At 38.0% G+C, this 10,880-nt stretch overlaps 1 protein-coding gene across 1 annotated transcript in view; it reads left to right on the top strand.

The window, feature by feature from the left end:
* Positions 1-10,446, top strand: part of LOC106314472 — a 19,736-nt gene extending 9,290 nt beyond the window's left edge. The window contains exons 2-3 of the mRNA XM_013752339.1: positions 1,582-1,632; positions 10,366-10,446. Of these exons, the coding sequence (XP_013607793.1) occupies positions 1,582-1,632; positions 10,366-10,446 (132 nt within the window). The remainder of the gene's footprint in view (positions 1-1,581; positions 1,633-10,365) is intronic.
* Positions 10,447-10,880: the final 434 nt, after the last annotated feature.

The following is a 10,880-nucleotide window of genomic DNA, read 5'->3' as shown; positions in this document are numbered from 1 at the left end:
TAGTTGTAATTTTCCTATGAATTTACGACGAAAATTAATTAGGTGGCAAAAAAAAAACGTGTAACACCTACAAAGTTGGTGGATTCAAAATTTCATCGCTAAATACACGTAAACTATTTCTTCGTAAATAACACGCAAAGTTTACGTCGTATTTACGAGGAAATAGTTTTTCCTCGTAAAATACTCGTCAAATTACATCCACTTTACGACGAAACACTTTTGTCGTTACGTTACGAGGAAATAACGATGACTTTAGTTTTCCACGTAAGTTCCTCGTAAAATCGACGTAAATTTACGAGGATTGTTTTTCCTCGTTAAATTTCCTCGTTAAGCATGTGTTTTCTTGTAGTTCAAACCTCCTCTTGAGTTCAATAATAAAACACTTAACCACATTAACTATATGTCAGTAGTCTTACATAGATGATGAATAAGACCCAAAATTTGGCAATTAAAAGTAATTAAAATAGATGATGAACAAATTTTTAATAATATATATAATTTTTTAGAAATTTATAATTTTTAAAAATTAATAATTATACAAAATTTATAATATTTATTGGGAAAATTTTATGTTTACCACTTTCATGGTACCACTTTTCATCTTTACCACCACTAAAGAGACATTTTTAAAAATACATTATTCATTAAGTGGCAAAAGACTCTTATACCCTTGTTATCTATGTATATAATAAATCATTATTTAAATAAATAAAAAAAAATAAAAAAATAGAAGAAAAAATAATAATTTTTTTTTGTCATCAAAATAATAATTTTTTTAATGTTTTAGAATTATACTTTTTCAAATTCGAACTTTTTTATAAATTTTTTTTTTTGAATTTTTTTTTTTGAAAATCAAAATTTATGTTTAAAACTATTTTTTAAATTTTTTTATATTTTTTAAGTATTTATTTATATATTTATTCGAATCCTAAATTTCACATTCCAAAAACCATACCCCACCCCTCAACTCTAAACCTTAAGTCTAGATTAGTTAACCCTGGGGATATAAGTGTCTTTTACCATTCATTAAAAGTGAAGATAAAAGTGATTAATGTAAACATGAAAAATTGTATAAATGTGATATTTGTGGCAATTTACTATATTTATTTAGCAAAACAAATTTGTAAACCAAAAATTAATGATGTTTTTCCAAAATACGGATCAAAATCTATTGATCTATTATAAAAATAAGTAAATAACAAACAATAATAAAGCTAACTGTTACAAGATATATAAATTTTTTCTAAAAACATTTTACTTCTTAATATTATTATTCAGTTTATTTTAAATATGTTTATGATATTAGATTAACATCTAATAATATTATTAAATCAAATTATAGTATAGTATACTATATTTTTTTATTGGATAACAATTTCTCATTGAAAGATCTAGTAATATTTATTTAAGGGTTTAAAATTGAATTATTATTATTATGATTAAATAAAATGAAAATGTTGATTCTGAAGATAAAATAGAAGTCATCAGTATGTGTGTCAAGTCCGGTCCATTTTATTCGTTGTAACAGTAGTCAATATCTGTTAAAACAACCAGATAATGGTATGTATGTCTCCTCTAAAGTTGCAGGAGCCGCATGGCGACCAAAACATGCCCCAACAACGACCTGCGATGGTAAGCTTTTTTATACACAATTACACACAATATTTGTTTTGTCTATGTAACGGCAGGTATTCCCTTTCTTTGTTGTCGGTTTCCAAGTACTTTATTCGTAGTGAAAAAAGGTATCCGTTTTAATTTTATAGTATATTTTTAATAAATAAAGAGGGTTACAGAAAATAGTATGTATATTTAAAACTGTTTTGGAAGGTTATTATTAACTAATAAATATTACTAAGGAAGACATAAAATGATCATCTTGTTTTGATTTTTCGATTATATAATAACATATGTTAAATATACTCAATTAAACCCAGCTGAAATCATATGTTATTTGATAATTTATTTTAATGTGTATACTAGTTATGATATTGTTGATATAAAAATCAGCGAAAAGCAGATCTCCATAAAAAATCTTTTGAATTTTAAGCTAATGAATTTGTAGTCGTGTTTTGTTATTAAGGCTGGTGCGCAGCATTGGCTAAGAGCTGGGAACCCTAGACAAACACGAGATAACCAGAAGCACGGCGCAAGTCAGAGTCTTTGTAGATGGTCTTAAACCTCTCATAAAGCAAACTATTGTTGAGTTTGACTCAGGAGAGGAGACTATGATTACCTTGGATTACGAAAGACTTGAAAACCACTGCACCATCTGCATGTGCCTGTCTCATGATAGCTCACAATGCCCCTCAAAAGCTCCTACAGAGTGGAATCCGGTAAAAGACCAGCTGCAACAAAGCGGTAACTTTCAGAGTCTTAGCAGAGAATCTAAACGACAAGACAAAAGAACTTCTCCACAGAAAGTCTCCAGCTACAGAAAAAAAGAACTCACCTCGGAACTCCCGTTTCAACAAAGAAGAGACAGATATGGGAACATCTTCGGGGCGCGAGCAAGGACAAAACAAACAAGAATCCGTCCTCCTGAGAAGACAACTCAAACATCAGAGATCCCCCCAAGAGGTCTGTTAGTCGAAAGAAGAGAAGGCCACAAGGAATCTCACACAGTCTCCCCGCAGTACGTCCACTACAGAAAAACCAAATACCAGAGAAGGAATCTCACATAGTCTCCTCCCCAACACCGTTGAATACTCCGGTGCAACCTACGGTAAATTACGCAAACGTAAACGAGGCTTCGTTGCAACAAGTCCAACCTCACATTACAACAGAGACTATTATGGAAGAGCTACATGAAGCCACTCGTCAATACCTGAGCTGTGATGATCCAACCGAAGCAGCGGCTCGCAGACAAAGGGTTATGATAGGAGATGCAAAAGGAGAAATGGAGAAAGCGGCAGCCTCTATCTTAGCTGCAAATACAACCCACCGCCAGAACATAATAATCTCCCCAATACTGCAACAGCCTGGGAACAACTCTCAAAATCCCCCAGTTAGGAACCTACTACCGGGTCCGGAATCAAACTTCATCCCTGCAGAGGAAACTCAGATCAATACAAGCAATGATGCACCTAGAAATGAGGATAATCAGTTAAGACGGTTAGGGAGACAAAGAATCAAACCTGAGGCTTAGATCAGTAATAGTGAGCCCGAAAACACTACGTGGAGCAAGCTCCAAGAAGAGAAAGTTCATGGAGGCTCAAAAGTCACCAGCTAGAAGAGAATCATCCCCGGTCAACTCTCAGCAGCCCACAAACAAGGGATCACAAGGAACTTCTCACGCAGCTGGACCGTCAAACCTACGTCAACGACCAAGAGTTAAATTAATCCCAGCAATAACAAAAAAGGGGAAGGATTTTCACGATCCTCCACCCCGGGTTCCTTAGTCGTAGCAAGCTGGAACTGTTGTGGGTTGGGGAATCCCTCAACAGTCCAGCATTTAAAGGAGATTCATAAGGTGAACTTTCCTGATATCATCTTTCTGATGGAGACAAAAAACCTGATGCAGTAGTTCTGAAAGAACTCAGCTGGCTTTGTATTGATGACTACTGCATCGTCACACCACACTCCCCAGGAGGAGAAGGCTTATACTTGGGCTGGAAGAAAGACGTCAGTGTGTCAATATTATCAACTTCTCATAACTACATTGACACACGAATTACTTACAAGGGGATTACCTTTCATTCCACCTTTGTGTACGGGGACCAGATCAATCTAGGAGACAAGCGGTATGGAATGATATCTCAGACCTCAACCCTCCGTCTGGTGAGCCCTGGTTCTTGACAGGGGACTTCAATGAAATTGTAGACAACAACGAAAAGGCAGGAGGACCTGAAAGAGCAGAAGGAACGTTTTTGTCTACAAATGATCTCTTCGATTTAAAACACTCAGGGAATTTTCTATCATGGAGGGGCAAAAGAGGTACTCACCTAGTCCATTGTCGGTTAGATAGAGCTATCAGCAACAGCGACTGGACGGAACTGTATCCATCATGTAGACGCCAATACCTCCCATACGAAGGCTCAGACCACAGACCGCTACTCTCTTTTCTCGACACTACAAGAAAAAGGGAAATAAGATATTCAGATTCGACAGGAGATTGAATGAAAACTCTGAGGTCAAAGCCATAATCCACAACATATGGGTCTCATATTCCCATCTCTCAGTGGAAAACTGGTTGATAAAATGCAGGCATGCGATAATCAAATGGTGCCGAGCTTTCCACGAAAACAGTCAAGCACTCATTGCAAACCTAAGAGTTCAACTAGACACAGCCATGACTGACTCTAAACCAGATGATGGACTCATTCTAGACCTCAACAGACAACTCTTGAAAGCTTATAAATCAGAAGAAATTTTTTGGAAACAGAGGAGTCGACAGTTGTGGCTATCTTTGGGAGATTCAAACACATGATATTTCCATGCTGTTACAAAGGGGAGGAGAGCTAGAAATAAACTTTCGGTAATCGAGGATTCAGAAGGTGTACCCTGGTTCGAGGAGGAACAAATCTCCAAGGTCATCTATGACTTCTACTCGGAACTCTTCACCTCGGTACCTCATGATGGAAATCAAACAGTCAACAAAGCTCTAAAACCCTGTGTAACTCAAGAAATGAATGAACAACTGATCCAAGACCCTACCGCAAACGAAATCAAGGACGCTCTGTTTGCTATCCATGCGGATAAGGCTCCAGGCCCTGATGGTTTCTCCGCAAGCTTCTTCCAAGCTAATTGGGAGGTGGTGGGGCCAGCCGTGGTTAGGGAGATCCAACAGTTCTTCCTCACAGGCTCCATCTCCACGTCAATGAACACCACACACATCAGGCTGATTCCTAAGGTCACATCTCCGAAGGTGGTGGCAGAATACAGACCCATTGCTCTCTGCAACGTTTTCTTCAAGATCATCTCAAAATTGCTATCTCACCGGTTAAAGGTCATCCTGCATATGATTATATCAAAAAATCAATCAACTTTCGTGGCTGGGAGAGCCATTGCAGACAATGTACTAATCACTCATGAGGTCTTACACTATCTAAAAAGCTCTACTGCTCAAAAAAGTGTCCTATAGCTGTCAAAACTGACATGAGTAAGGCTTATGACCGGGTAGAATGGGACTTCATCTCACTGGTGCTCACAAGACTCGGGTTTCATACAAAATGGACTAATCTGATCCTACAATGTATCACTACAGTCACATACTCTTTCCTGATAAATGACACAGTGTACGGGAAGGTTTAACCCCACAGAGGCATACGCCAGGGTGACCCTCTCTCCCCATACATATTTATACTATGTGGCGAGGTTTTATCAGGATTATGCAAACATCACGAGCTAAAGGGTACACTATCAGGAGTGAGAGTGGCTAGAGGATGTCCACGGATTAATCATCTGCTGTTTGCAGATGATACTATGTTTTTATGCTACTCTACCCCTAGCAACTGTGAAGTCCTAAGCAATATCTTATTGGAATATGAGCAAGCTTCGGGACAGAAAATAAACACCACCAAATCATCGATCACATTCTCATCAAAGACCCCACAGAACGTGAAAGAGGAAGCTATGCGTATTTTAAACATCTCAAAAGAAGGGGGAACAGGAAAGTACATGGGGCTGCCTGAGCATTTTGGTAGGAGAAAGAGAGACATCTTCACGTCCATAGTGGACCGTATCAGACTGAAAGCTTCCAGCTGGTCGACTAGGCGCCTCTCAAAGGCAGGGAAGATGACAATGATGCAGTCAGTTCTTACAGCTATCCCTAACCACTCTATGTCTTGCTTTCAGCTGCCTGTAAGCCTGTGCAAGAGAATTCAGTCAGTGTTGACGAGATTTTGGTGGGACGACAACGATGAAAAGAAAAAAATGTGTTGGGTCTCATGGACAGAGCTTACCAAGCCAAAAGCACAAGGAGGTCTCGGATTTAGAGACATACAACTCTTCAATCAAGCTCTCCTAGCAAAGATCGCATGGCGACTGCTGATCTCTCCAAACAGCCTGCTATCGAGAACTCTACTAGGGAAATATTGCCATAGCAAGAGCTTCCTCGATGCCTATCCTCCGGCCTCCTGCTCCCATGGATGGAGAGGAATACTCCACGGCCGTCCCATATCAGTAGACGCTCAAGACCTTCGGGTATCTGACCTATTAACTACAGATCTGAAATGGAACACAAAGAGAATCACAGAGCTGTTACCTAATGTAGATCAGGAGATCCAAAGCCTCCATCCGAGTGAAGCTGGCGTAGAAGATACCTATGTATGGCAATCCTTAACCTCTGGTGTCTACACTACAAGCTCAGGATACCAGGCAACCACTTCCTATGGAGAACCATACGCCCACCCAAGAGGAATCAATTGGTGGACGGATGTATGGTCAATCAAAGCTTCCCCCAAGCTGAAGGTGTTCTTATGGTCCGTTATGCAAAATGCTCTCCCAACAGGCGACAACCTCCAGAGGAGAAACATCAATCAGAACGTATCATGTCATAGATGTGGGCAACAGGAAACGTCTCTGCATCTTTTCTTCCAGTGTTCCTTCTCTCAAAATGTTTGGAGCTTGATCCCCTTGACCCCTGCAGTTCACACAGCTGCGTTACAGAATATTGAGGAGGGTATCTTACTATTTAGAAAGATAACCTGTTTACCCCCTACAGGGATCACAGAAAGCATACTACCTTGGGTGTGTTGGGTAATCTGGACAGCTCGCAATCAACTGATATTTGAAGACAGAGGAAGCTCAGCAGTAGAAGTAGCGACCAAAAGCCTAGCATTGGCTCGAGAATGAAATACATCACAAGTTCCTGCAAAACCGAAGCAAGTACAACTGAATTCAACCAATATATCACGATCAATGCAAATCAGACCCGACACAACTTACTGTAAGGTAGACGCATCTTGGGATAAAGCTTCAAATTCTGCAGGTTTTGTTTGGATCTTCAACGGACCCCCACTGTCGGAACCGGTACGAGGATCACAAGCCCAACGATTCGTCAATTCCCCCCCTAATGGCGGAGGCTCTAGCAATCAGATTCAGCCTTCGCGTGGCAGCATCCCTCGAGATTCAACATCTTAGGGTTTGCTCCGACTGTCAGACTCTCATTCGAGCTATCAATAACAAAGCTATGGTTTCAGAGATCTTTGGTGTTGTGGCAGACATCAATCATCTCCCATCTCTGTTTATCTCAATTTCTTTTGCTTTCATTCCACGATCTCAGAACTCTGAGGCGGATGCTTTGGCAAAGCATGCCCTCTCGTCTTTCTCCCTTGTAATGGGCCCTATAGTGGGCTAAAACAATGTTTGGGTTCTAATATGAAGTATTTTATTGACAAAAAAAAGGCTGGTAAGCTATCTTGAAGTCTTAAAATGTTCTTCTTAGGGTTGCGAATTCCTTAAATTCAGTTGAAAAGCTTGATCGTAACGTTGGTTCTTCAATTATCAAATCGGGTTCTTGCAATCCATTCAAAAAATTATCAGATTGAGTAAAGTAACATTTTTCCATTGCAAAAAATATATTTACAGCCCCGTATGTAAAGATGACACTCGCCTACTTTGGTTCTTTGTACACAAAGCTGGGTTTGACTTAAATAGTCTTTCCAAACTCATTCACCACTAATATATTGTGATTCAAGAGTCCATAATTCATCCACCATATATTTTCTACACGCTTTCTGCCTGAGAAGTCATTGAATGATGTTTTGATTGCACTTCCCCTATGGATGTTGGATGTTTCATTTGCTGTAAAACATGTTTGATTGACATTCACCCTCCGCATGCCTAACGAGCTCTTAAGGATATCTTTTGATTCGGTCAATAGTTTATCATTCCAAACTTTTCAGAGACACCAAATTATCCACGGATAAAGATTTCTATCCAACTCCAGATGCTCAATATCGTTTTTTCGGCAAAAAGAGGTAATCCAAGTTAGAATAAACACTAGATACCAGAAAAATCGATGGCCAGCATGGCGTACATGCATAAATCATTAGAATCCAAGGATCCTCTTAAGCTCTAATCTCAAAGCCGTAATACATCTTTTGTCTAATTTCTTAAGTCAATAATGGTTTAGCTGCTGAAATATTTGTCCATACGTAAGAAGAGAAATTAGTAGGACTTGCTCGCAAATTAGAACTAAGTCTGTAATATTTTCCACACAACACTCTTGTGAGAAGAGAGTCTAGGAATTGTACTAGCCATCATAAGGTTTTGGCCAACAACGCCATGTTAAATTCATGGATCAAATGGAAACCATGAAACCTTCATATTTTGGACTTCATATTTTCTCATGTGTTTCCCAATGGATCCCTTTTTGGTGGATTTGATTTCCACCAGAACCGTGCAATTACACTTACAAGTTTTTCACAAATATCTAAAAAAAAGTAAAAAGCTAGACATGACATAGGTCGGAAGAGCTAATTCAATAGATTTTATCAGAATTTTCTTTCTTTCTTTTGACAACCATCGTGCCAACCACCCATTAACTTTATGTTTTAACCGCTCCTTTATGAATTTAAAATCTAAATCTAAACCTTAAGTCTAAATTAGTTAACCCCATGAGTAGGAATGTCAAACAGGTTGATCCGTCCTGTCTCGTCCCGTACCGCAGCGGGTTCGTCTTCGAGCGGGTCACGGCGGGTGGGGTCCGCGCGGGCTGCGGTCCTTAAAATGGCTGACCAAACCCGTACCGTAAAATATGTAGGCCTTTGCATATCGGCCCGCGGGACATAGAATTACAAACGGACATATGGTTCCTGGACGCTTCAAGACATGATTCATGACGCTTTATCAACTTCATGACGCTTTATCAGCTTCATGACGCATCAGTAAGTGAGTCTAGTCGAGGATTGAACTGAATAAGGCAATTCACTTGTTAGTTGAAGATTTTAGTTGGATCAAAACACAACACTAGTTTAGTTACTTTTGTTACACTCCAAACATGTTAAAAATATACAATGCTTTAGTTGCTGAATCCAAATATTATAACTCATAAGTTCATAACAAATGCTTTAGTTTTCTGAATCCAAAATCAAATAAAATCAAACACCAAATCAAAGATGCTAATCCCAAAAGTAAATAAAAAGAAAACACCAAAACACACTTCTTGTTCTTCAACTTTATCACCAACAAGCGACAAACAGAAGGAGATTTCTCTTTTTCACCATCAACTTCATCTTCTGCAAATAAGAATAATAGAAGTTAATTAAATATATATTGAAACCTAAAACTCCAAAATATATGATAATGTGAACAAATACATATAGGCAAAACTATGAAAAACCCATGGCGGGAACTAGATCTTCTTCTTCAGTGGAAAGTGAGTTTTCAAACTTCTTATGATGGCTCGAAGAAGCTCCACTGGTGCAGATCGAAGGTGCTTGGGAGACAGAAGCATCATCGACCCTGAAACCACCATAATCGGAGCTCCATAACGCCGAATCGCCTTCTCTCTCTCTCTCTATCTCTCTCTCTCTCTCTCTCTCTCTCTCTCTCTTTCTCTCTATCTCAATATTTTAGGTGAAAGCAGAAATGGGGACTTAGGGTTGCGGGTCTTCAAAATCCCGCAGGTTAACCTGTAGCCCATCCCGCTTTCGGCCCGTCCCGCGAGGATGATATTTATCGGAGAATCCAGATCGTTATGGACAGCCGAAAACCTTTAAGATTTTCAAGAAAGATCAGCTCTAAGAATAGTCTTCATCGACAATCTGCTCTCAGCTTACAAGAACAAACATACAAAAGTTATAATGAAAAGTTCCAAGCGTAAGTACAAACTGCAAGTCATCGTCATTTTCAAAATAAAATAAGAACCAATCGTTTCCCACATCATTTGCAGTGATCTTATCCCAACATTGCATAAATCCGATAAGTTTCTTAACATTTTGTTTTTTTCCGGATTCAGGAATTTGTCAATAAGGGACAAGCCATATTCTCTAATTAAATTATCATCTGCTTGATCTGTGAGTTGAATCGGTTTATCATCATCAATGATGATTCCTTTACCTTTATAACCCGTCACTGAAGAATTTCCTCTGATGATTGTAATGTAACGCATGTTTCTATGATAAAAATTACTAGTGAAGACTGTAAGATTTTACTTTCTGGATCGTAAAAAGGATACCAGTTCGATTTGTTTGGTTTGGAATGAAGTTTGGTTTGATAATTTTTGGTTCGGTATGGTCTTCTTTTTTCTAATTATTATATTTATTAGAAAATTTGCTATTTTTACATTCAAAATGTATAGAGAAAAGTGCTAAATACGGGGCTACTAAACAGAAATATAGAATATAAATATTGAATCAATAATTGTATTATATGATGAAAGATTTAAATATCCATAATGAGATTGTGGAAGTGTGGTTGCAGCTGGGATGGTGGACCGCGATGACAGCAATGGAAGTCGCACTTTCTTTGGGATCTCTCACTACCTTTTGCACTATTATGTAAAAACTCATTTTCTATCTCATTATTGTTTTTTCTTATATACTTAGCCAAGAAACATACAATAAGTTTAAATTGGCAGACTACGAGATAATAGAGTAATATTAGAGAAATTCTTGGGTTCACCCCCTAGGTTCACCAACCAATAGTGTTTGAGTATTTGATATTTGATATCTTTTAAAAAAGGAAATAAAATTGAATATCCAAATTAGATTATATTTTTAAAATAAAATAATAAAAATACATAAAAAAAGTTACAAAAAATAAATAAATTAATATTGTTAAATCTTCAGCAAAATACTAAACCCTATACCCTAAATCCTAAACCCTAAACCCTAAACGTTAAACCTTAAACTTTGGATAAACTCTAAACCGTTGGAAAATCTTAAACCCTAAATCATACATTAAAAACTAAATTTTACTAACACTAAACCCTAAAT

This window comes from Brassica oleracea, chromosome C9 (genome assembly GCF_000695525.1).
Source record: "Brassica oleracea var. oleracea cultivar TO1000 chromosome C9, BOL, whole genome shotgun sequence".
Classification (NCBI taxonomy): domain Eukaryota; kingdom Viridiplantae; phylum Streptophyta; class Magnoliopsida; order Brassicales; family Brassicaceae; genus Brassica; species Brassica oleracea.
The sequence above is the reverse complement of the archived record's forward strand: the minus strand, read 5'-3'. Positions and strand labels throughout refer to the sequence as shown.